Source organism: Erpetoichthys calabaricus, chromosome 6 (genome assembly GCF_900747795.2).
Source record: "Erpetoichthys calabaricus chromosome 6, fErpCal1.3, whole genome shotgun sequence".
Taxonomy (NCBI): Eukaryota; Metazoa; Chordata; class Cladistia; order Polypteriformes; family Polypteridae; genus Erpetoichthys; species Erpetoichthys calabaricus.
This window is the reverse complement of record NC_041399.2, coordinates 192,580,854-192,608,625: the sequence shown is the minus strand read 5'-3', so window position 1 is coordinate 192,608,625 and position 27,772 is coordinate 192,580,854. Positions and strand designations below refer to the sequence as shown.

Genomic DNA, 27,772 nt, shown 5'->3' with positions numbered 1-27,772 from the left:
TTCTTGAAATATTTCTTAGGAATTTCTAAATGTGCATCACACCATTCATGCACATTTTTGGCACATATTCCTTCTATGATTCTGTTACTTCATCTCTTCTATCACACACGTGTGCATTAGAAGGCAGTCAGTGGGCTTAACTAAAGTTAAAATGGCAGGTCGAGATTTGATGAAGTGCAATAAGGGGGAGAGAGCATTGGCAAGGAAATACCTTCCCCAGGATGCTACAGGGCAGCTCTCCTGGGTGGCTGTGACACCATGGATTCCTGCAGGGTATGCTGGGAGTTGGAGTTTGGCACAGCCCTGTTGGGTTCCATAGGGGAGCTGCAGAGCCCTTTATTGGGTCCAATTAATGAGCCACCTGGAAAACTCCCAGGGCCATCATTAAAGGAGCCGCCTCACTCCATTCAGGGAGCCAGAGTCGGGAGGAAGAAGGATGAAGCTTGTGAGGGAGGAGAGGAGGCGGAAAGACTGGGAATTGGCAGCTGAAGGAAGAACTGTGTTGGGGTGCTTTATGTACTGTGCTTTGGGGAGTAGAGAAAGCCGCTCCTCAGCTATGAATAAAATGTGTATGCTGGACTGGAACTTGTGTCTATCTGTCTGTGTCGGGTTAGGGTGGCTGCATGTGCCCTGGTGGTCCACACAGTCAAGGCTGATATCTAACATTGACCCCACTAAATCAGTATATTCAGGTACAAGATAAATGGTTTTAAAACTACCACCACTGGGCACATCGTCTGACTGTCCTGCGGATGGTAACGACTTTTGCTTCAGTTCCATGTCTTCCTCCTCCACTCCCATCTGCTTATTGTAGTCACCCCTTTCTCACTCTCCCTCTCATATGCAACACCTCGTCAGCCTCAGTCTTTCTCCAAGTCAAGCCGATCTCAGTCACTGTGCAGGACTCTCTTCTAAACGCACTTTGATGTCAACTTGGACTGACCAAGGCAGTGACTCGTCCATTAGTGCTGACAGGCAGCTTGCTTGAGGGGATGTTATAGTACACTGGCTAAAATCTGGGACATGCATTTGAATCTGAGTATTTTTTGCATAAATTTCTTTAGTAAAATATATTCGGGAAATTAAGCTAACAGGTTACTGTCAGACTCAAGCAGTCTTCTGTTAAATGTGAGTTATAGTTCTTAGTGCAGAACACGTACCACTGATCCAGACAACCAGAGGAAACTCTTTTGCTGGTAAAATGTGTACTTTGTTTGGTAAAGTAAATAAAAGTAAACTGAATTATTTTTAGCTTTGAATATCAATTAATATTCTAATATAACATTGACCATTACTGTTAATGATATGTTTACTAATATGAGTGACAGTCTTTTCTCACTTTATACATGCTGAAATTTAAATTTTGCAATCAGATTGTTGTTGGCTTTCTTGTATTTTCCAACTAGTTTTTTTTTTGACATTGTTGCCATTTTTAAATTATTCATTTTTAAACAATGGAAAGTTTAGGTTTATACTGTATAAATGTTAAGTGTAAGGGTATATCACATACCTGCATATTGTGCGAGGGTTCGAGGAGCAGATGTTTGCCCTCTTCTCTTTCACTCTGCGACGTTTTCATGCCTCCTTTTGGATTCATTTGGGCAATGCTGAAAGGGCCTGGCGCCAAGAGCCGGAAAACCAGGGGAGTCGTGGTGGAGTTCTTTAGCTTCAGATTGCGTGTAGATATGGACTCTGTTAGAATCTGGAAATGCAGAGAGAATTATACTGAGATGACAGCTGAAACAATGTCTTAAGAAAGGTTATACCAATTATATGGATTTACTTTAGGCCAACATATTAATATAGCTACTTTAAAATATTACTCCTTTAATTTAAAGCATGATAAATATTACATGGTAATGAAGAAGACAGAAGTGAAAGATGTACAGTGTCTATTTTTGAAAATTGTATAATTTTAAATGCTTAGAAAAAACAGTCATAGTTACACTTTGAGCAAACTTTCCCATTGTCTTAAATTCTTATCATTAGCTGCTTGGAAAATACATACAGATTGGCAGTAACTCCAAAACAACGATGGACAAGTAATGCTTCAGAACGGGTGCTTTGCAGGCTTGCAATGTTCAATAGGCTTACACATCAAGACATTTCAGCAATAAACAGACTGAAATGTCCAGATGGGTGTGCAAGACAGTAGTGATGGCACCTGAAGTGAGCAGACTAACTTCTAGGATTTGTCTTTATTGACTTTATAATATCTGATTCCTAGTTAGCCTGAAGGATGTCACTGAAACCACTGTCTCTATTTATTCCTAGGATTCTGGTTTTATTTATTTAATAATAATAATAATTCTTTGCATTTATATAGTGCTTTTCTCACTACTCAAAGCGCTCAGCAATTGCAGGTTAAGGGCCTTGCTCAACAGAGCAGATTCCCTTTTTGGCGTTTACGGGATTCAAACCGGCAACCTTCTGATTGCCAGTGCAGATCCCTAGCCTCAGAGCCAGCACTCCACCCAATAATTTACTTATGTATATTCATTTATTTATTGTGTGTTTTTTTTTGTCTTTGTTCACTGTCTGCGGGGGCACATGCAAGCAAGCATTTCATTGTACATGGTACTTGTACTTGTCCACATGATGATAAAGAATTGAATTGAATTGAAAACACCTAGTTAGAGTTAATATTGGAGGAAAAAATAGTGTACAAAAATACTATAACCTTATTAAGTAAACCATATTTTATTTGCCTTAGCTTTAATTACAGTGACAGATTTATAATTTATTCATTAGTTCATTTTCTGAAGTAATTTCTTCCCTTGTTCAGTCCAAAGGAAGTCAACGCGCTCTGGCATCAACAAGGGATGGATTGCCAGTCTATCATGGAGACCCACACAGGGCTAATTTAGTGTTACCATGTAGCCTGACATGTTTGCAATGTTAGGAAACCCGAGTGCTAGGAGAAAACCTTCATAAAAACGGGGAGAATGTGCTGCTCATTGGCACTAATTACTGCACCCCCAGCTCCGGTTACTTTATAAAATAACTGAATATAAAAACAAATGGAAAATATGATCCTTTATTGACCTGAGTGACAGACACAAAAATGAAATCTTATTTTAATGCTGAATGTATATATTACTTTTGTGTGTGGCTCCTTTGGTATTAAATCACTGGCAGCCACAAAAAACATGACTGCTCCCTCTTCATCTTCAATTTCAGCCGTCAACCTGCAATCAAAGGGATGGCATTAGCACCGGAGACGCACAAGGTATAACACAGGAGAACAGTGCTGTCAGACAATGACTTGACATGGTGGTCTTCTCCTTCTTGGTGTTTATAATTACAACAACAACAAATGAATGAATGAAGGGACATACATGGCAGAAATAAGAATGTTCTATTTTTTTTTTTATTTCTTTCAAAATGTAAAAGTTCAGTTTGAAATAAGTACCAGCTCATTAAAAAGCAATATAAAGTGATTAGTACAATAAAAATAATTTATAACATAGATTATCAAAAGCATTTATTGGGTGATTTTGACTTTTTTTTTAATGACTTAAAACTATGGGTAGCTTTCAGCTACTAATTAATAGAAACTACCAGACTGAATGCAAAAAATTGTTAAGCTAAACTGAATAGATAGATAGATAGATAGATAGATAGATAGATAGATAGATAGATAGATAGATAGATAGATAGATAGATAGATAGATAGATAGATAGATACTTTATTAATCCTAATGGGAAATTCACAATGTCTGTAACTCACAATGAGGGCTTGACAGATCCGTTCAGGTCCAATCTCAGGGGTTCTAGTTCGTATCCTTGAACTCGTTGGACTTTCTCAGGGACACAGCACACCTGTATGGACCAAACAAGTGTTTTATTTTACAATTTGCAATTGTTGCATCCATTCTTCACTGAGCCTGCTTAAACCAACTCTAGACAAGGTTTCATTCGTAAATTAGCACTTTGAGTACTGAGAAAAGCGCTATATAAATGTAATGAATTATTATTATTATTAATTCATTAAACTGAATCCATTAATAGCAAGAACTGGCTTGTAATTAAAATGTTGGTGTTGAACACCCGCAGCCACCACAACTCTCCAGGATTTGGGTTTGACTTGACACCTGAGGTCAAAAGGAATGCATCTGAATTACCTTTCTCTCCAAACTCATGAAGCCCAAAGCATATCCTACACACTCAACTTTATTTACTTCCGTCAAGGTCAGAGGAGTGAACGAAACATGAACGGTAGCATTGCCCTTTGCTGGAACAATCTTAAAAAATGGGAAATAAGATTTGTGGGTTAATTATTGTTACATATACAGAGTAAAGTGACATGTGCTAATCAACACGCAACACATCAATAATCTCTGGCAGCATGATTAAGGAGTATAACAACTCTACTTGGAAACATCTGTCTTCCTTTCCTTAAATAATTATCATTAACAATGAAAGACTTGAACAAACATAACATTTCAAAAGAAATAAGAAGGCAAATCAAACAAAACAAACAAGACATAAAAATTGACCACAACCAGCCTAGAGGGCTCATTTTATATCATAATCCTGGGCAATTTAGTGGGTTCTTTACCTGTGTTGTGCGTGTTTTGTGGGTGGTTCCCCAAAAGTCAGGAACACCTGCTCATTACCACAAGGGACTGCCCTCTGCCCAAAAAAAGCTGAGGTTCATTATCAATGCAATTGTGGTGCTGATGAGTTCTACTGTGTCCGTTGCTCTGTTTGATTATAGTGCTTTTTCTGGATTTTGGTGACCTTTTGCCATGACTGTTGAACGTTCTTTGAATTTCACATTGGGACTTTTATTGCTTTTAAGATTGCCTATTTTGAAGGCATTGTCTCCTGTGTGTTTGTATTCTTCAGAACTTCACTGTTTTGAACCTTTTTTTAATAATAAATCTTTCATTTATAATGATACTATATTGGCCTATTTTCTGAATAGCCAGGGTTTGATGGTGCTTTTTAATTATTTTGGGAGTGTTGTTGGCTTAGATCTCTGTAGTTCATAACACTGGTTTGGTGGACTCCTACTTGATCCAATGAACTTTCTCTTGGTGTGTTGCTTTGTGAGTTAACTACTACTACTAGTAGTAATAGAGTTGTCACTTACAGATTATTGCGAAATTCTTATTTGCATGTTCAACCAACATGCAATGTATCAATGCTCTTTGGTACCATGATAAACATAATACATAAAAATACATAATTTCATCTCATTTACTACAACAAAAATCAATTCCTAGTGTCTTTAAATAATAATTCCCGGTGTCTCAGAACACATATGAACTATACAGGAAAAAGCAGAGCAGGGTGTTTTTCCTTAGGACACTGCATTCCTTTAATGTGAGAAGTGACATCCTTCACATCTTCTACAACTCTGTAATGGCCAGTGCAATGTTCGACACTGTGGTGTGCTGGGCTAGTGAGGCAGTAGCTGTGATCACTTAGCTTTGCCTTCTTTAGGTTTTGAGGAACGCAGGTTTCCATCCATCCATCCATTTTCCAACCCACTGAATCCGAACACAGGGTCACGGGGGTCTGCTGGAGCCAATCCCAGCCAACACAGGGCACAAGGCAGGAACCAATCCCGGGCAGGGTGCCAACCCACCACAGACGCAGGTTTCCATGTGTGGTAATAACTGGGAATGTATATCACCAGGTCTAAAACTGAATGCTACCAAATAAAAGACTCGTTGTACATTTTGGGGGTAAGGGTGGGTGACTTTACACAATATGAAATTGGTAAAGACTGATGCTTCTTCAGGCTTCTTCAGCATTGATTGGAACATCTGCCTAGATCAGATAAGATTCACACCAAATGCTCAGTTTTCTTGCCAAGGGAGGAAGCTTCATTCACCATGTCACAGCAACTCTCAAAATGTGTCAGTCCTCTAGTGAGCCTCTGGCTGCACCAGTCTGCATTACCTTATTAGTCACATTGCTTTTTTGGAAGTTGTGTAATTTTTTTCTGGACTGTTGCTTTGGACACCCTGGTTAGATGAGCTGCTGCTTGTGATTGACATTACCATGAAAGTCAGCACTAAAGAACTGCTGAATAATGTACATTTTGTTAAGCACAGAAACAAGTTGTTTATGTAGTGTTTTTGTTGTGAAATATACGAGGGGGAGTCAAGCTAAAGTTAGAAAATGAGATTTATTAGAAAATGGAACAAACCTTAACAAAACTGCGCATGTCATTTTTCAATGGAGTCTCCATCCTTCTCAATGCACTTGCGCCACCTGTCTGGATTCCAGCAGAGTAAAATGTTTTGTCTTGTCCTCACAACCACTTGTGCTTTCTTCATGTCGTCATCTGTCTTAAATCGACGACACCCAGATGTTTTTTTAGTGGTCCAAAAAGGTGGAAATCACACGGCGCCAAATCTGGCGAAAAATGGAGGATGTGGCAAAACCTCAAACTTCAATTTCTCCAGACAAGCCTCTGGTGTTTTTATCAGTGTGTGGGTGAGCAGGCTTTCATTGCCTTGCAGCAAAAGGACTCTTTGAGACAGCAGTCCCCACCGCCTTGTATGGAATAGCAGGCTTCACAGTGGTCTCTAGCAAGTCACAGTAACTTGCACAACTGACTGTATTACCCCTCGACATGTAGTATTTGACAATAACTCGGGTGCACAAGTAGTTGTTAGGACAAGACAAAGCCTTTAACTCTGCTGGAATCCAGGCACTTCCAGGCAGTGCATTGAGAAGGATGGAGACTCCATTGAGAAATGACATGAGCAGTTTTGTTAAGGTGTTCTTATAAATCCCATTTTCTAACTTTAGCTTGACTCCCCCTCGTATGTTGTGGAAGCTAGCATATGATTTATGTTTGCATACTATAATAGGGACAAGTGCAAAAAAACATTTTTTGTGATATATGGCAATAAAGTAACAAATTGATTTAGTTGGAATGCTGATATCTTAATATATTAACCTACTCAATACTGTGATTGATGTAAATGAAAAATAGCAAAGACAATCATGAGATAATTTAGGAATTAAGGCTGCTTAAAACTTACAATCTGCTGAGGGGTGATACAGAAAGGATAGTCTGAGCTGATGCCTTCATGAGGCCGCAGATTGACAGAGACAACCTTTATTTGTTTGGGCTCTTCATTTTCGTCTTCCTTCTCATTTCCCTCCTCTATGATCTGCAGTTCAGAAAAAGAATCTTGAACTGTATGTCATAATACATTATTTGTTACCCAAACAAGAAATTCAAAAATACAGTAGTAGAGATTATCATACTGTGGAGGAGGACCCAAAATGTAATTTAATGTTCAGGACAGGGTTAAGACATAAGACATGCTGGCAGAGCATACGCTCTTTCAATTTAAATGTCTCTTTGGCAGGACTTTTGCTGTTAGTGCTTTGTTTTCGTGACTCTGATTTCTGGGTTTTCCCTCTATAAGAAAGCTTTGCTTATAAATTGAAACGTTCCTATCTTATGATTACAGTTACAGTATTTGTATGCTTACCTCATTACTTAAGAAATAAATGAAATGACTAATGACACGCTTTTTCATAGAAAGACAATTTTTTTGTCACTGGAGAGCAGCAGTGTTTGTTACACTGCTTCTCCGAAGCAGTCACATGGTCACTGGAGACCACACTAACACATCATAAGACACCGTGTTGTTTAATGGACTTCCTTCAGTTGTACTGTATATGCCAGTGTACATTACATTAGAAGCAAGCTAAATGCATCCTCTCTTTAGTGCCATATTTCTCTGCCGAGAGAAATGTATTGTTTTCAAATTCTTAATGAACACATTCCTAGAAAGCACAGTGCCATCATTTTAATTAATTGTAACTTTGTCACCCAGAAACAGCCATGTGTAGAATATGACTGTAATCTGTACAATGAGACATTCCACCTACAAATATAACATCTATGATGGTCTTAAAACCAAAGTGGCAACAAAGGAAACTGAAGTATGAGGTACGTTCAAAAAGTTTCTGCAATTTTATATTTTCATTGGAAACTGTGAAGACAGGAGGAGTAGTAATTAGTTGCGTCATGTGACTGGGAAAATTGCATCACAAAGGAAGGTGACTATGTAGAAAAGTGATGTCATTTGTTTTTGAAACTCTTAATAAATAGAGTTAAAAAAAAGTGTGGAAACTTTTTGAAAGTTCTTCGTATATTAGTAAGGAAAGCTATGTTGATTCTTTCTTCCTTTGTAATATTCATACAGTTACTTACAGAATCAGCATTCCTTGAGGAATTAGTGTCTGTGGTACTGGGAAGTTTATTCCAGTCCCAACTCGGATTTTCACACTCAACAGAATCCAAGTCTCCTCCAATGATTTCATTACCATCAACATCCTTCCTTGGGAATGGCTCCCCAAATGAAATCAAAAGATCTAGTAGTTTCATGTCTCCTCTCTCTTGGTTGAATGTCTGCCAGTCTAGGCGTATATCTGTGCACAAGAAAACAACAACGTCAGCTGTATCAGATATCCACTACATATTTTCTGAACTTGTTTATTTCACGGAATGTTCATAAGCAGTCACGGCAGCCCTGAAAACAGCAATAGTACATCACAGCGTCTTATACACAGCAAGTTTTAGAGCTTGTAACATAATATGCATGTCTTTCCTGGAACAGACATAAACAGAGATTGAAGCAGTCCACAGAACACTACGTGTATTTGTGAACAAGGCTTCACTGAAATGCACCAGGCTTTTCTGACCTGGTCAATTTTGTGTAGAAAGTGGATGCATTGAATTTCAGTAGATAGAAATGTGAGAGCATACAGTAAGTGCATAAGTGTTTATCCAGTTTCTCTAAAATTATGAGTTTTCAGTAAATGAGTGAATGGTGTGGTGTCCTTTCAAGGCAGATGATACATCATTTATACTTTATTAAATTGAACAATACTGTGATCGTGTCTAAGGTAGTTCTGTAAAGTAAGGAAGACAGACGTTTTGAGGTAAGGTAAGCAGACTCACCTATCTTGATGTCTAAGAGTGGCGACGTTTTGCATGTTGATTAGCTCTACACATGTCTATAATGATCCTATAATCTTTAGTTTCGCTCAGTGTTAAGTCACATTAGACAAGTGGCTTCATGGGAGTGGGCCAATGACTGAAACCAACTTGCTAAGTTTACGTAAATGAAGGCTATGACTTGAAAATTGCTAGAAAAGTTGCATATTGTGACAATTCCTTTACTTCATTGGCAGTGTTCCCCTCATTCAGGCATCATTTAACCAACAATGGAGATACCAGCTCCTTGGCAGCTCTCTGCTCCCTGGCCCAAGACTTTCCTCCCTTTCTGTACGTCCTTCTCAATGTGACCACAAATATCATCTGTTTTCCATTCATGACCCGTTGGCATGTCATTCCATTGGTATAAAAAACTCACTAAATGTTCTGCTGCCTGCTAATATTTTTCAAAGACTTCAAGACAGCCTAAATAATAATGTGTACAGCACAGCATTATGGCACAACATTTAGCAAAAAAATAATGAAATATTTCTATGAAATAATGAATCATTTATACATTTTTATACAAACTGCCTGCTTACCATAAGGACTGGTGTTGTTGATACGTAATGCACGAGACACGGTATCTCCTCCAGAAATGTGTGAACCAAACCTGCAGAAAAAGTAAACAGAAGGCCAAGTTACAAATCTGTGTTACTGTACGTATTTTTGAAGGTTTTCAGTGTAAGGTGTTTGTAAAAGTGCTGTCTTTTAACACTGATGGGATTTCAGCCATTTCTCAAATTTAAGTGATGCCCCAGGCTTTACTGGAAACAAGACAGAATGCCAGAGGTGTGACCACGGGGGGGCTGGGGTAGGCACTGCCCCCAAAGAGACAAGCTGTGCCCCCCCTGCGAAATGCTCTGTCTGTCCAATGAAAACTCTGGAGAAGAATAACATTTGATTTTCAAAACTGAGTTGCTTTCCAATCGGCCAGTTTGAATTTGGTGCGTATCCGTCAGTGTCTCCTCCACTAGACAGGCACCGTGCTGCTCACAGTTCACTTCGCCACACGTTTTGAACCTGTTGACCGCATTCTTTAATTAAAACAACGTATACGTTCCATTCTTATTTTATTTTCTGGTTGGTAACACCAAAGGCTATGTACAGGTGGCTTATTAAAAAGCAGACATCTTCAACCTCTGTCCCTCCGCAAGCTGCTAGCTCCATGGTTGAGCCCAGCACTGCTGCTACCAACACGGAGCACAGCGCACCCACGTGGGGAACTGAAACTTCAAAAGATGTAGATAAGCCTACACAATCCTCCAGCTCTGTGCCCGTGTCAGGTACTCCAAACCTCTGCCTTCAACAAAATATACAGTCCGGTCTGCCTGACTTAAATATGGATAGCCCATCCCAGCCCATTTTAATTAATTATCCCAAGCGCGCTTTCGGAAAGACACTCAGATGTTTTAGTGCAAGCTGGTATCAGTCTCGACCATGACTTGAATATTCTGTTGTCCGTGATGGCAGCTTTTGCTTTGCCTGCCACAAATTTAGTGTTTCCAATTCGGACCACGAGGACATATTCACCAAACACGGCTACACTAATTGGAAAAAAACTCTAGAAAAAGACAGTGGCGGCTTCCACAAACACGCGTCTAGTATCCCACACGTCAGAGCCATGTCTGCATCACAGCACTCATCATTGGTGTGTCTTCAGCTGCTTGCGAAAGCTCTTTCTCTACTTTGAACCGCATTCTCACTCCACTCCGCCGAATAATGCTGCATTCAAGGAAGAGAAATTTAGTCATTCTGGCACATGAGAAAAACATCACAGAAAATCTAGACATGAATGAATTTATTTCAGAATTTGCCAAGAGTAACTGCAGACTGGTCCTGTAGATAATATCCAGGTTAAACACTGGAAACTGATGTCCTGTAGCCTCCCATGTCTACAATAAGCCACGTTTCTGTTCTAGATAGATAGATAGATAGATAGATACTATCTATCTATCTAGAACAGAAACGTGGCTTATTGTAGACATGGGAGGCTACAGGACATCAGTTTCCAGTGTTTAACCTGGATATTATCTACAAGCTCTCATATGTTGTATACATTTGACTTTATTGATATTTACCTTGTAGATGTAGTTCTATATTTGTTCACAAAAAATAATAATACAAGTTCCATTGTTTTATTGAACAATAGGTTATGATTTATGCCACAATTTTTGCTTTTATATGTTATATAAAACTATATTGTTATTATTATTTGACCCCCCCTACAAAAATGGGGATGGATGGATGGATGGATGGATATTCTTTTGCCCCCCCAGACAAGCCAAATGCCCACCCACACATGATGTTCTGGTCACACCTCTGCAGAATGCCATTCTGATAGCATGCACAAACATACCATGGAACAACAGAGGCAGTGAGGAGATGCCTATCTATCATCCTGACTGCTTGTTGTTGGATTGTGGAAGGGAACAGGAGTCCTAAAAGGATGGGAACTGAGCCGTGGCCCACATGTGATGAAATGAATCCCAGAAAGAAGCGCACAGAAAAAAGCGCACAGTCATATAAGCGCACGGGAAATAACCGCACACGAGACAAAACGCACGTGGAAGAATATGCATACAGTAAAGTGCGCACGCAGAAAAAAGCACACGCCAGCAACATATAACTATTACAAATATAAAATATACTCCACCTATACTGCTAGACATTTTATATTATAATAAAACAATGACAGGTTTGCTCTTGTACAATGTCTCCGTTCTTCATTTTCATTAAGGAATGGCACTTTGTTGATCGATTCTCACGGCACCTCCAAGTATCTATTCCATTTGTTGTGCGAAAACACAGATATTCAAATCCCTTGTAACCGAGAATTTGCTTGCCTTTCTGACTGGTCGAAATGTCGACTTGCCTTGCTCGAAAGTTAGGGAAGATAAAAGAAAACTCTAACTGTGTGGCCTATTTATAGGATGACCTTTACTTACTTGCCGTAATCAAAACTATAAAACCCTAATTTGCCTACCTGTAGAATAAGAAGGTATAATAAAAATTCTGAAAACATCCATCCATCCATTTTCCAACCCGCTGAATCCGAACACAGGGTCACGGGGGTCTGCTGGAGCCAATCCCAGCCAACACAAGGCACAAGGCAGGAAACAATCCCGGGCAGGGTGCCAACCCACCGCAGGACACACACAAACACACCCACACACCAAGCACACACTAGGGCCAATTTAGAATCGCCAATCCACCTAACCTGTATGTCTTTGGACTGTGGGAGGAAACGGGAGCGCCCGGAGGAAACCCACGCAGACACGGGGAGAACATGCAAACTCCACGCAGGGAGGACCCGGGAATCGAACCCAGGTCCCCAGATCTCCCAACTGCGAGGCAGCAGCGCTACCCACTGCGCCACCGTGCCGCCCATATTCTGAAAACAATTGTAAAGAATAATAATTTCCTAGAAATGGTAATTTAGGCACAACAATAACAGTAATAAAAGGATTAATGACTATTTTATTTTATGGACCATCCAACAGCCCACTACCCCAATTAGCACAAATTAAAACATACAAGCTTATAAATACGTTTAGTGAACAATTATACAATTTCGTTTATTGCGATGTATAATATAAAAATTTTTTCTTCTTTGCATATATGCCTTTGCCGTATGCGCATTTTTCCATGTGCGCATTTATCCACGTGCAGGTTTGCCCGTTTGCGGTTATTTCCCATGCGCTTATATGACTGTGCACTTTATTCTGTTTGGATATTTCCTGTGCGCTTCCTGTCCGCGTCACCAATGAAACAGCTTGACTTAAGTTATTAATAACTCTCACTGTAGCCCTGTATTATTTGCTAAAAGTATACAGTAGTCAGGAACTGCCACAAGAAACCTGTTATACATTTTATTTTATTTATGGGCATTTTCAAAATGCTTCCTTATTATTCTAGGAGACTTGGTTTGAATGCTGGTCTGGTTACTGCATTTTCTTTACGATTCCTCCCTGGTCTAGCCCACCTAGCTTCCATTGAAAATCAGTGTTAATTACTGTACAGGCCTTGATAAGGTGGCTCTGCTCCTAGGAGGGTGGCACAGTGGCTAGACTGCTGACTTATAACTCCAGGAGGATCTGGTCACTGTCTGTGTGGAGTTCTCATTGTGCCTACTAGGTTTTTCATTAAGAACTCTGGTTTTCTACCAAATCTCATGAACCTGTAGTTTTTATTGATTCACTCTAAATAAGGGCCTCTGTTAGTACTTCTGGGTGTAAGTATGTCCTGTGTTGGATTGCTGTCTCTTTGAGGGTGGCTACCTCTTTGTACCTTATGCATCTATAAAACCGACTCTGGTCATCCCGGACTTTTTAATGGAATGATCTAGTCCAGAATATAGGTGGATGGATGAAAGGAAAGATCATTTGGAAAATAATTTTTCCAAATATTTTCTAAAATCTTAAGTCTATAATGATAGATAAGCAGGCAGATAGATATGAACATTAGAACGTTAGATAACTTGTGATGAGAACAGACCACTTAGCCCAACAAGACTGTCCATCCTATTCACCTATACAGGGGGTCCTCAGGTTACGACACAGTTCTGTTCCTACAACAGTGATGTAACCTGAATTTTGGTGTAAGTCGAAACACACCCTAGCCTAAGTCACTTACCTATCTTAACACATTTGCAAAATCATAATCTAGAACATAAAAACACAACTAAGCCACAGAAAAAGGAAAAGGACATAAATATACTGTACTGTACGCTGTACTGTAGTAGCAAAAAATGAGTAAAAAAAAATCCTTACCTTTATTCCTTCTCACGGTCTCAATTTTTTTTTTAAGTTTTTATGGGAGTGAGCGTTGTAAACTCGAAATGTTGTATGTCGAGATGTTGTAACCCAAGGACCCTCTGTATTGTCCAAAATAATATTAATTCAAGATTTGAAGTTCCCTAAAGTCCTACTCTCCACTATACTATTTGGTAATTTATTCCATGTGCCTAAGATTCTTTGCATGAAGAATAAAAAGTAAAGTACCACTTCCAGTTAATAGAAATAGCCCAAAAGTTGATAGAAATCTATGTTTTGTACCTAATACTTGTATGCAAACTTTGGTTGACCTAAGTGAAAGTGTAATCAAGTTATCATGTTTATATATACACACACACACACACACACACACAGATATAATTCCAAAAGTAGTATTTTCGGACTCAGGGAATTCTAAAACATTGAGATTCATCAAAATCTCGACATCACATTTTTGAACGATTACAACACTCCGTATACTTCCTATATGAGAAAGTTACTCTGCTCAAAGGTATAGATAGATAGATAGATAGATAGATAGATAGATAGATAGATAGATAGATAGATAGATAGATAGATAGATAGATAGATAGATAGATAGATAGATAGATACGAAATTCACTTAGAGAGATGGAGAAATACATATGAAGGGCACTATAAGATGAATAAATATGAAGGGAACCACAAAATAGATACAGTGTAAAATAAAACACAAAATTTAGAAATGTGACATTTGCAAATATTAGTACATAACTAATATTTGGCAACTTACAAAGTCAGCGCTACAATACACCCTTTTCAGGTTTAGGCTTAAAGATTTGTAATCGTTCATCATACACTGCCATATTCTTACCATGCAGTTTGTATTTCCATCAGTAAGAGTGCTAAAGTTCTTGTAGTACACAGTATCAGCAAGGGTGTAACCTTTAACTACAACACTTTGTGTTTCTCAACTAAGATTTCTTAAATTTATTGCTCTCAGATCTTGGGAATCTGAACCATGGGTGTGATTCGAAAATATGAAACTTTGGATTGAGAGGACGGCTGTCTCCTTACCAAACTGCCTGTAGTGTGGCACAGTATTGAAGAACAGGGCTTATCATTGATTTAATGCTTGGTTTTAACAAGGCAGTTTCTTTTCACTTGTAAAAAGACTCCCTGCTATTATTGTTCAATACATTTGCTGTGATGTCTTACAAACCTCATCTGGCACACTGCAGTCCAAATATGTGGTGTGGCTGCACAGCAACTCTGCATTACCCAGGAGGAATGGTCATGAAGGTGGCTAAATGAGTGCATTTTTAAAACAGTACAATGCCTAAGTGTTATTGAATACACACGCACACGCACATGCACACACACACATTAAAGCGCACCTTATTATAGGTCCTTGGTTATTTTTCTCCTGCTGTGGCCCTGTTATCTGAAAGTAGAGGGGACAGCCTCTCACGGACATTCTCATTAGGAAGGTTGTAGGCTCCAAATCTGCCACCTGAATTTGGAAATAAAAATGAAAGAACAAGATGTGGTGATGTTGTCAAGGAGGGAACGAGTCTCAATGTGAACTGAAAAAAAAGAATGTGAAATTTGAAAAGCTTTAACTTTGTAGCAGGCACATACCTTCAAAGATGACCACTCACTTAACACAAGCTACCAACATCAACATTTATGGAGCCTGAGCCAAATGACAGGGGCAAAGAGTGGAATGATTCCCCATCACACTTGGCAAGTAGTGTGCCCCAAATAGGAAAACAAGTACAGATATAAAGTGAAGTCATTAAAAGTTAAAAATAAAATGCTTATTTTTGAAATTAGGATTTAAAGAGAGCATTGAAAAATTAGGCAGGGGGTCACACAGCAAAAAGGCAGGCAAAGGCATTTAGCAAATACTAAATTGAAATTACATACAAGATGTACCATGTATGAAATACTAATCATAAAGGCTATGAGATATGTTAGAACAATAAGCCAATTCGGTCTTTCATTTTTATTTTGCCTATCGTCATGTGACTGTAGTAAAACTGATGTTGCCAAGCAATGGAGGAAGAGGATGGGGCCAGGAACTAACAACATTTGAAGGGCTGGACTGGGGCAGAGCCAGAATACTGGTAGCCATCTTTGTAATGGCAGTACAAGGTTGGCCATGCAAATAAATCGGCCACAGAGGCACAACAAAAACAGAAATGACTGCAATAGCTGACTGAAAGATTTTAAGACAGACAATATAGCACAAGACCTTGGTGTGCTGCACGTGGTGGTGGACTCAAGGACAAGGCCTTGTACGTGTATGCAGTAGGACTAACTTCAATTTAGTCCTTCAGGTGTCACAGCCAATAATTGAAGTGTTACACCACAATGGTGACCGAGAGTGACGTGAATTTCCTGAAGCTCGGGGGGGAAAAATGGCCACAAGACTTCTAAAAAGTTGAATCGAGAGTATGGAACAGAGGAAATGAGCAGGGCTGCTTTGAAAGCATTTCAAAAACGGAAAAGGAAGAAATTTTCATACTAGCCATGTGCGCCCAACTACGCTGCACATGTTAAAGTTGTCTGTGAAGGGCTCCCTGTTTAAACGCGGCTGCCAGTCGTGAACGTCCTTCGTTGCACAGCATTATGATTTTTTATAAGGGAAACAAAATTACAAAAGAAAACCCTTAGACATTGATTCGATAAGAACGGCCTACTCGGAATCACTGTCTGAATAGTAATTATGTGGTGGTGTAGGAGCATTTCTGCTTCTCTCCGTTCACAGTCCGTCTCGTTTTCACGACGCTGTTGTTTCCTCTCAAGATCTCTTCTCAACCTTTCTCCAATCTCGCAGGTTGCTTTGTGGCAATCCAAAGAGTAAAGCAATATACACGGAGCAATGGTTATAAAAGGGGGACACATATGTATCCAGGCTCTTTAAAGCATAAATAGGGATCACTTCACTGACATATGAGCAAGCCAGGGTACAACTGTAAGACGCGCAGCACTCGCCGGCTACAACGTAACAATAATAATTTCCAGAACGTGCTGTTACGTTGTCATTCATTTTACCCACTGTCTTTCTTTCATTCATATGTTACGTAGGCACGTACCTTTTATCTTCGGCAATCTCATTCTCTAACCAGGCCTCAGGAGCTAACCAGCGTAACACTGTCCACCACCCCTTTCGTTATTCCGGCACATTGTTGACATCCGTGAGTAACAACAACGTACTAAACTGGAAGGTAGTCTACGCATGCGTGGAATTCGCGGACAAACAAAGATCAAGATCCAAATGAAGATTATATATAAAGATTAGTTAATTTAAAGCACAACAATTAGTTTAGTTTGAATGTCTGTGTTTTGAGGTGTGACTGGAGTACTACAGTCTTCAGTAGTATAAGCCTGGAGGAGATTCTTAATGCAATGCCTATGTTTTAGCTGTCTCTCTACTGCCATCTAGTGCTTCTTCTTCTAATTCATTCGCGGACAAACAAAGATCAAGATCCAAATGAAGATTATATATAGAGATGCTGGAAAGATGAAAACAGCTATGGCTGCTGCCTGGATGACAATGTCAAAAATCTTTCCTGCTGCAGGTGTTTGTGAAGTTAAAGGAGTGAGGTGAGAAGAGCAGAGTGTATGACTGAAAATGTCCATAAACCTAAAGAAACCTTCAGCTATCATCAAGTAACTTTTTTATTCAACCCTCATACAAAGAAACTTCTAAGGCAAAGTAACAACACATCCAGGGATCTTTACTTTATATCGCTCCTGACATGTTTATCCGCTAGTCCAATCCACCTCTGTGGCTAAAAATGAACAACTCCATCACAGCAATTGATGCGAAATGGAACCAATCAGACATCTCCGCCTTGTAAGTGTAAGTATTCACCCACCTGAACATTTTAACCTTTTATTGTTATGCAACTTTGAATCACGGTGGATTTAATTTGGGTTTTTAGCACAGATCAACAGAAAAAAAACTTTAATTTGAAAATGAAAATAGATCTATGGAAAGTGGTCTAAATTAATAAGAAACAAAACACAAAATAACTGATTGCATAATATGACACTCGTAATTAATCGCTGAGGCAGCCAGTTCATTTTCGAAGTCGCATAATTAGTTTAATTGATATCACCTTTCTGCCAGAGGCATAGCTAGGGTTTTCAGCACCTGGGGACAACTGAAGATTTCACGCCCCCTCCTGTTTGCCTGTTTGTAACATTAATTTGGCCACCCCTGGATGCTGCGCCCGGGGACAGATGACCCCCCTTGCCCCCCCCAGCTACGCCACTGCTTTCTGCAGTCAAAGGTTTCAGTTGATTGTAATATAAATGAACCTTTATGTGTGTGGCCTATGCTTCAAGAAACAAAAGAACAATCCAAGAACTCTGTGAAAATGTTATTGAAAAGCAAAAGTCAGGGAATGAAGACAAGAAAATATCTGAGTCACTGAATATCCTTTGGAGTTCAGTTAAATCAATTATTAAGAAATAGAAAGAGTATGGCACAGCTGTAGATCTGCCTAGAGCAGAATATCCATAAAAACTGAGTTATGTAAAAAGACGAGTGATGGGGGCCACCAAGAGACCTATGAGAATACTGAAAGAGTTACAAGCTACAGTGGGTCAGATTGAACAGACTATGCAGACAATAAGTGTTGCCTGGCAACTTCACTAATCATAGATTAATGGGAGAGTGGGAAAGAGAAGTTTCTATGTTCTGATGAGAGCAAAACTGAGCTGCTTTTCCGTCAGACTAACCAATGCACTTCATCAATAACACACCATCCCCACCATGAAGCATGATTGTGACAGCATCAGGTGGTGGAGGAGTATTCTGCCAGCAGGCCCTGGAAGGTTTATAAGAGTAAAAATAAATACAATGAAATCCTGGAGGAAAACCTGATGCAGTCTGAAAGTAACCTGCACCTTGGGAGAAGATTTGTTTTCCAGCAAGACAATGGAAACATCTTATAGACAATTTATAGCTGCTTTGTGTTTGTCATACTTGGTTAATTTCAATTCTAAACCTGAGATTGAGACTTTTACTTCCAGTAGACCAACTACAGCCAAACATGAGGATAAAAATGTAGTTTTCCTTTCATCCTATCAAGCACAGACATTCTAAATTCTAAGCCTTCTATGTTTCTCTGCCTGGGAGAGGTTTTTCCAGCATAGCAAGTGATTTTGTCAATCCATTCATTACCTGTTATACTTCGCTCATTTAAATAATAAGCCTAATTTAAAGTTCAATTCTAAGAAAAACTGCTTCAGTATATCTACAGTTCTGCAGCAAGTCACCTCTGGATCTTTTTGTTTATATAGCACCTTTCATGCTTGTACACTTTGCTCATTTCAGGTCTAGGCCAACATTTTGCGCAAAAGACTGATTGATCAAGTTTAGTCATTTATATGCAGCAAATTCAAAAGAAATGTTTTTATAGGTACCTTCTGTTATCATACCACACAAAATTAAATTCTAACCCTAATCTGTTTCCATCCTTGATACAGTCTCTCACACAGCAGCTGATCTTCAGTCTTACATATTGTAGCTTCATTTATGCATGTGGTTTACTAACATATATTTGAAGTTTCATTGCTTTTTGTTTGGAAGATTAATTTCCTCAGCATATGAACTTATCTGAAGCAAACTACTGCCGGTTCTTTCAGCTATGTAGTCATTTGCTGATTATTTGCTGTAAACCAAATCTGTTTTTATACCTGAAGCAAATTGAATTTTCCTCCCAAGGTGTCCACTCTCATGAAACAAAGGAAGGAATACACACCTTACAAACGAGCATATCCTGGTAGTCTCCCCACATGTTAGCAAACGGAAAAATGTCAATCGTTTGTTTTTGGAAAGGTCCAATAGTTCCTCTGTAGGGATGGACAAAGAATGTTGCACCCCTGCCATGTGAGAGTACAGCTGCCACAAATTCTGCAAAGAAAAAAATGTACGTTTAACGTTTTGCTTGATTTTCTAATTACAATTTGGGTGGTTCTTGTAAAAATTTACATATCTGTGCTTTATACTAAAGCTTAGTACTATGTAAAAGTGAATGCATAAGGAAAGTCAACAGTTTGTAATTCTTTAGTATAATTTGCTCTATCTATCTATCTATCTATCTATCTATCTATCTATCTATCTATCTATCTATCTATCTATCTATCTATCTATCTATCTATCTATCTATCTATCATGGTGTTGAAAGATACTGTAAATCACAAGACCACTGGTTCAAGAGCCACTGCTAAGTGACTGTGAGCAAGTCAAATTGTGTACTATGGCTACAACCTAAAGCAATAAATGTCACACTTCATAACATAAAACTTTCAAATGATTTAATTTTTAATGATACATCATTGTCCTTTTGATATTCCTTATCTGCTGTGCACTGTGAGAATGTATTGAATTCACCTTGATGAGCTTTCTTCTCCATCTGATTGGCAACAGCACTACTGACAGGTTTCCGTATTACGGCGTTACTGTAAAAAATATGATAGTCACAATTAACATGAGTTTCTACTTTCCTTAAAAGGTTACATATGAGAAGACCACCAGAATGCTGTCCAAGTTGAAAAATGAAAAGTTTAAACTACTAAGTCAAAAGAAGTTTTGTGTTCCTCTTAATTAGGTGGAACTATTTAAGAAAAACATGCCATATTTTAAGAGTGTGCTAATTTTCCCCATTATTACTGGTGTGGTAGTATAGTTGTATATTTTGCTTTCCTTAAATAAAGTTTGCTTTTGTTTTAAACTGAGTAGAATAGAGTTTTCAAGACAAAGGAATCTATTTCTGACATTTTTGTTTTGTTTTAGACTAGGAAATAGATGGACATCTGGTCCTCCCAAGATCAAGGTTTTAGCTCCAGTAGTTCACACGTAGCACCAGGTTGCCACACAGCATGGGCTTGATGTGCAGTGGATGCCGAAGCTTTTATTCTTCTAATTCCTATCACATAATCAGCTTCTGTAACTTGCCTCATGCTCAGCAGATGTTGCTGTTCTTCTTTTTCTTATTGCTCTTGTCACATTCTCGATCAGTTTGCCTTTGCAGTTTGCCATAAGAAAGACAAAATCTCCAATAACTGAGTAGAGGTTGCCACTAGCCACATTTTTTTTTTTGCTTCACCAACACATACCGTGTCATAAGCTTTTGATTTAGACCAAGAACAAGATTCTAGCACAAATAGTTTGTGAGTAATCGTGTAACAGACAGACACAAGCATTAGCATTTTATGTATACAGATCAGTTTTCATCATCTTCTCCCTCTTCATCTTTTCTTTCTTCTATGTGGGGTCGATATCCTTGATCAACGTTCTCCACTACCCTAAGATGTTAAATTTCAAACCACACAAGCTAAATGTTGACTCCAAGTTGGCTTGGTATGAATGAATCTGGGGGTCTGTGCGTGTGAATGAATGAGCCTGAAATTGACTGGCACCTGGTTTAGTACTGAGCCCTATTTTGGGATGGATACTACCAGAATTGGTGACTCTGCAAATAGAATAAGCGGATTTGAGAATTGATAAATCCATCCATCCATCCATCCATTGTCTCCCGCTTATCCGAGGTCGGGTCGCGGGGGCAGCAGCTTGAGCAGAGATGCCCAGACTTCCCTCTCCCCGGCCACTTCTTCTAGCTCTTCCGGGAGAATCCCAAGGCGTTCCCAGGCCAGTCGAGAGACATAGTCCCTCCAGCATGTCCTGGGTCTTCCCCGGGGCCTCCTCCCGGTTGGACGTGCCCGGAACACCTCACCAGGGAGGCGTCCAGGAGGCATCCTGATCAGATGCCCGAGCCACCTCATCTGACTTCTCTCGATGCGGAGGAGCAGCGGCTCTACTCTGAGCCCCTCCCGGATGACTGAGCTTCTCACCCTATCTTTAAGGGAAAGCCCAGACACCCTGCGGAGGAAACTCATTTCAGCCGCTTGTATTCGCAATCTCGTTCTTTCGGTCACTACCCATAGCTCATGACCATAGGTGAGGGTAGGAACATAGATCGACTGGTAAATTGAGAGCTTCGCCTTGCGGCTCAGCTCCTTTTTCACCACGACAGACCGATGCAGAGCCCGCATTACTGCGGATGCCGCACCGATCCGCCTGTCGATCTCACGCTCCATTCTTCCCTCACTCGTGAACAAGACCCCGAGATACTTGAACTCCTCCACTTGGGGCAGGATCTCGCTACCAACCCTGAGAGGGCACTCCACCCTTTTCCGAAAGTCATTCTCCATGGCCTCCCCAAACTCCTCCCACGCCCGAGTTTTTGCCTCAGCAACCACCAAAGCCGCATTCCGCTTGGCCTGCCGGTACCTATCAGCTGCCTCCGGGGTCCCACAGGATAAAAGGGTCCTGTAGGACTCCTTCTTCAGCTTGACGGCATCCTTCACCGCCGGTGTCCACCAGCGGGTTCGGGGATTGCCGCCACGACAGGCACCGACCACCTTACGGCCACAGCTCCGGTCAGCTGCCTCAACAATAGAGGCACGGAACATGGCCCATTCGGACTCAATGTCCCCCACCTCCCTCGGGATGTGGTCGAAGTTGAATAGATAAATAGGTTTCAAAATGAATGGATATATGAATGTATTCTTATGACTGAAAGTTATTTTGAAATATTTGTGCCATTGCATTCTCAATACTCAATTGCTTATAATCATTTCTGAAAAAAAATAGATTGAAGACAGAGGATATGTTCTTATTAAGACATTCAATAATTCTAAAATTATAGAAACTAATGCATGGTCAAATAATAATAATACAAGAAATTCCATGCAATTCAATGACAAACAGAAAATGGACTCCCATGAGGCTGCATGGAAATACAATGCAACAGTTAAGCTCTTACTGCAGTCCTGTTCTTGATGCTCCTGCCGACTGTATAGGTGGAGACGGAGGCCTGCCACTGAAATACTCGGCCTCTACTAGGAATGCCGCAGAGATAGCAGTGAGGTTGGTGATGACCAGCTGTCTCTTCACTGGAGTATTGAAAGAAACCTCTCCAAATTCTAGTATTTCTTCCTTATTATTCGACTCAGATGTGGATTGAGGCAATGAACTGGTGAAAGAAGAGAAACAGACAAGAAAACTTTAATTGGAAGCATTCAGCTGCTTTTCATTTAGGGCACCTTTTGAGACATTGGAGCATTTAGTGACCTCAGCATCTGGTTAATACGAGAATGCAATAAGACTGCAGGCTAAGACAAGATGCAGGGGGCTGGAGCTTATCCTGGCAGCACCGAGCAGAATGTCATTTCAGGATATTGAAAGCAAGTAAAATACATTTACAGCCTTAAACAACTGCTTACCTTGAACAGGGTATAGAATATGAAACACGGAGGCCACTTGCTTTTGCGTAAATCCCCAGCACTAGAGGCTTCTCCATCCCATTCACTGAACACACCAGAGCAATGTCTGTGAGCTCCTCCTGTAAAAAAGTATTAGAAGACAAGTCATTTCAGGCAAATTACCCAACATAACTGACCTGAACGTACTAAAGTACACTGAAGCCACTTGCCTCTGTGTAAGTTAGAAATTCAACTTTTATTTCTCTTTCTTCATTGGGTCCTAATGTTCCATTTGGGTTGTGGACCACAGCAGAGCAATAGCAGGATTGTTGGCCTTCTAACTTTAAAAACAAAGCAAAATGATGATTATTATAGAGCCAACACACAAACTTTGGGCAGTTTAAATGTACAATTAAACACAATAACCTTGACAAGAAGTATCCAGCCCCAAGCTTACTTCAGGAACATTAAATCACATTTTTTTTAATCAAAGACTGAGGAGGGTTTTGGGATTTAAAGTCCTCATGTGTGCCCCACAGTAAGTTAGTTGTGAGGATTACAATCGCCAGTTTTGAGGCATCCATAGAAATTGGACATTCCCTCAGGCCACACTGACCGACTGTATCTACAGTACTGCTAAAGTAGGTAATCAAAAAAACCGAAGCATGTCAAGGTAGGAGTCTCTGTCACAAGATAGATTCATCCACCAATTTTCTAACCTGTTTGATTCAATACGCAGTTATACAGCAATACAATACAAATTTCTTGTACAACAATTTTACATATACAAAGCACTTTACAATCCATCCAAACATTTTCTAATTTTCCTATCTGGTATAGGGTCATGGGAAACTGGTGCCTGTCCTAACAACATTGGGCTCAAGGCAGGAACCAACCCAAGACAGGATGGCAGTACATCAGAGGGCAAGCATTCAAACACATCAGGCCAATTCAGAGTTCCCAGTTAGACTAATGTGTGTGTGTTTGGGATCTAAGGGAAACTCTAACAGAAACAAGGAGAGATTAAAACAGTACACAGCGACCAGGGGCAGAGTTTGAACCCAGTACTCTGGAGCTGTGTGGAAATAATGCAAAAGTGATGTGCCACGCTAATACTGAGTCAGTGAATTGTATTCCTTTGTTGGACATTTTACGAAAACAAGATTACAAGACAAACTACTCAACTGCTCATAGTTACGATTCCATGAGAGTTCTTAATGTGTGTTTCTTATATTAACCATCTGATGTTGAATGCAATATATATTATTGAATTCATTACCTGTCGTTGGCATTACATTTACTGCCTAATGGGAGCAGCTGAAAGAAGAAGAAGAAGTATGTGTTTTGCCCAGTTGGGGCTGGGTGATCTTTTGGCCTTGGAACCCCTGCAGATTTTTTTTCTGCCTCCAGCCTATCTGGAGTTTTTTACTTTCTCGTATATGAAGTCCAAAAATTATATTTCTAGATTTTTAAGAATGTCAATGTTTTAGACCTTCCTGATTCCTCGTATACATGTATTTTACTTGCTTTCAATATCCTGAAATGACATTCTGCTCGGTGCAGCCAGGATATGCTCCAGCCCCCTGCATCTTGTCTTAGCCTGCAGTCTTATTGCATTCTCGTATACAAAATGTAAAAACGTCTGAGAGGGTAAAAAATTTTATGTGCACTGCAGAAGTTCAACAAAACTTTTTAGCATTCCAGCAACTCTTCAAATCAAAACACTGTAAGGCACAATACAGAAAAAAATAAGAGGATATGCACTGGAGGTAACTGGTAGGAAGACAATGAGGAAAATCAGTCCATGTGGATCGAGTTATAAAACAATATATACACCCAAAGTTGATCCAAAGTCTGTCAAATAGCATCTTTAGCGCAGATTCTCACCTCTCCCCAGGTATACGTAGCTGGCAGGAGTGTCTGATTGAATAACTTGACAGAGCCCTGAGCAGGTACCCCCACATAAAGCTCACTGAAGACGAGCTCACATGTCTGCAGGCAAACCTGTGGCAGCTGAACATCTCCTTGGATTGCTAGGTGGCTGGCAAAAAAATAAATAAATAAATAAAAACTCAAAGATATATAAAAGAGTCAAATGACTGATGTTTGGTGATCGACAAGCAGAGATTTAGAGTGATTCTTACAATCCAGTGCCCCGTTCCACTTCCAGCTCGAGGACTGTCTCAAAATGCTGACAACTTTTGGGCTGAAAGAAAACTGCAATGTTGCAGCTGCCTAAAGGTGGTAAAGTCCCATTGGATGGATTGATTTTAACCTAAAAAAAATCAAAATTTTTAATTAAACCAAAAACTCTTTTGCAGGAACCTGGCGATTGATTAATTTATGTTCTTCAGTAATCTACCAATTGATATCAGACATACTGTAGCAATCATATCAATGCCCTTTGGCATTTCATTACTTTAGCTCTGCTTAGAATAAGTAATTAATCTACCCTGCATGTGTTTGGGACATGACAGAAAACTGGAACATCCCAACAAATATGGCACACAAATTGACAGAACATTAAACAACAAGGAATAGGAACCAAACAACAGAAGTCTCGAGCACTACACTGCCATACTGCCTCTGAACCATTTTTTTCTTTTTCATATTTTTTGTATATTTTGCTGTTTTTAGCGTATCAGTCTTCTGTATGTGAGCTCTTAACAATGTCTGTAGCCCTGTTAATTGGTTCATTAACATTAAACATAGATTTAATTAAATTAGATAATTAACAGAAACAAACAGCCTGTCTATTTCTCTTCCATTCTTTCAATTTTTCCCCTTGCTACTCTGTTTTATTCTGATACTCTTAGACCTTCATAAATAACACTCATAACTGTATGTAGAACTATCTGAGGAACACATTTATTGTTACCTTATCACAAAAGTCTTCATGTCCTTCAGCAGGTGTCTCCTTCATGCTCCAGTTGGCCACAAGCTGACTGACGTTGTAGATTGTGATTGTGCTCAAAGCGCTCTCTCCAAGCTTCATTAGGCCGAGCTCCACAGAAGGGCAGTCAGTGCAAACTTGGGGACCCTGAAAATGTCACAGGAGTGACTCAAAGATATGCCTTAATGTACATATACAGTATATCTTGTGGCACGCGGCTGGGGGTGGTACTCGGCCGGGACACCCAAGAGGACTGGAGGAGGGCTTACGCCTCCTTTAAATTTAAATTTTAAATCGCCTATTAATCAGATCACTAGGACAGCATTTTTTCACTTAAGAAACATAGCAAAAGTTAGACCTCTTATATCATTGAAAGATGCTGAGAAATTAGTTCATGCGTTTGTTTTCAGTTGACTAGATTACTGTAACGCACTCCTCTCAGGACTACCCAAAAAAGACATAAATCGTTTGCAACTAGTGCAGAATGCAGCTGCTAGAATCCTAACCAGGAAAAGAAAATCCGAGCACATCTCTCCAGTTTTGATGTCACTACACTGGTTACCTGTGTCATTCAGGATTGACTTTAAAATTTTGGTTATGGTTTATAAAGCCTTAAATAATCTCGCCCCATCTTATATATCGGAATGTCTGACATCTTATATTCCAAATCACAACCTCAGATCCTCAACTGAGTGTCTACTTAGAATTCCAAGAGCAAAACTTAAAAGAAGTGGTGAGGCGGCCTTCTGCTGTTATGCACCTAAAATCTGGAATAGCCTGCCAATAGGAATTCGCCAGGCTAATACAGTGGATCACTTTAAAAAACTGCTGAAAACACATTACTTTAACATGGCCTTCTCATAACTTCACTGTAATTTAATCCTGATACTCTGTATATCCAATTCATTATAATAACTATTCATGGTGGCTCTAAAATCTGTACTAACCCCTACTCTCTCTTCTGTTTCCTTTTCCGGTGTCCTTTTGGTGGTGGCTTGTGCCACCACCATCTACTCTAAGCACCATGATGTTCCAAAAATGATGGATGGATTAAAAGCCAGAAGTCTGTATGACCATCAGCATCAAGTGACTCCGTGAGAACCCTAACTACAAAGAGGACTATTTAATTTATGTTAGGTAGAATGCCCAGAAGGGACTGGGTGGTCTCGTGGCCTGGAACCCCTACAGATTTTATTTTTTTCTCCAGCTTTCTGGAGTTTTTTTTTGTTTTTTCTGTCCACCCTGGCCATCGGACCTTACTCCTTTTCTATGTTAACTAATGTTGTCTTATTTTAATTTCTTATTTTGTCTTTTCCTTTTCTTTTCTTCATTTTGTAAAGCACTTTGAGCTACTTTTTGTATGAAAATGTGCTATATAAATAAATGTTGTTGTTGTTGTTTTCCAAATGCAATTTGAAATATTCTTTCGTTGGACCATAAAACATGATTTCACTGTGCTTCTTTCAATTTCAAATGAGATTAAGTCAAGAGAAGTCTGCGATGCTTCTTCACAGTGTTGAAGTTTCGCTTCTGCTCTACGTAGTAAAGCTTTACTTTGAATCTGTGGATGCAGCAACAAATGATGTTGACTGACAAATTTTTACTGAAGTGTTCCCAAGCCCATGTCATGATATCCATTACAGACGTCTGATGGTTAAAGACGGTGACGTCTGAGGGACTGGAGATCACGTGAATACAGAAGTGGTTTTCAGCCTTGCCCTTCACGCGCCAAAATTTGACTGGATTCCTTGAATCTTTCAATGATATTGTGCACCATAGAGGATGAAATGCCAAAAATCTTTTTGATTTATCGTTGGGGAATGTTGTTCTCAAAGTGCTGGATTGTTTATGGATGCATCT

At 39.6% G+C, this 27,772-nt stretch overlaps 1 protein-coding gene across 1 annotated transcript in view; it reads right to left on the bottom strand.

Moving 5' to 3' along the window:
* Positions 1-27,772, bottom strand: part of dlec1 (DLEC1 cilia and flagella associated protein) — a 128,004-nt gene that overhangs the window by 18,928 nt on the left and 81,304 nt on the right. The window contains exons 21-36 of the mRNA XM_028804205.2: positions 25,898-26,059; positions 25,164-25,294; positions 24,907-25,060; positions 23,250-23,360; positions 23,041-23,159; positions 22,581-22,790; positions 20,147-20,214; positions 19,515-19,666; positions 15,132-15,247; positions 9,523-9,593; positions 8,195-8,412; positions 7,008-7,139; positions 4,125-4,244; positions 3,731-3,822; positions 3,101-3,188; positions 1,511-1,702 (exon numbers count right to left, since the gene is read on the bottom strand). Of these exons, the coding sequence (XP_028660038.1) occupies positions 1,511-1,702; positions 3,101-3,188; positions 3,731-3,822; positions 4,125-4,244; positions 7,008-7,139; positions 8,195-8,412; positions 9,523-9,593; positions 15,132-15,247; positions 19,515-19,666; positions 20,147-20,214; positions 22,581-22,790; positions 23,041-23,159; positions 23,250-23,360; positions 24,907-25,060; positions 25,164-25,294; positions 25,898-26,059 (2,136 nt within the window). The remainder of the gene's footprint in view (positions 1-1,510; positions 1,703-3,100; positions 3,189-3,730; positions 3,823-4,124; positions 4,245-7,007; positions 7,140-8,194; positions 8,413-9,522; positions 9,594-15,131; positions 15,248-19,514; positions 19,667-20,146; positions 20,215-22,580; positions 22,791-23,040; positions 23,160-23,249; positions 23,361-24,906; positions 25,061-25,163; positions 25,295-25,897; positions 26,060-27,772) is intronic.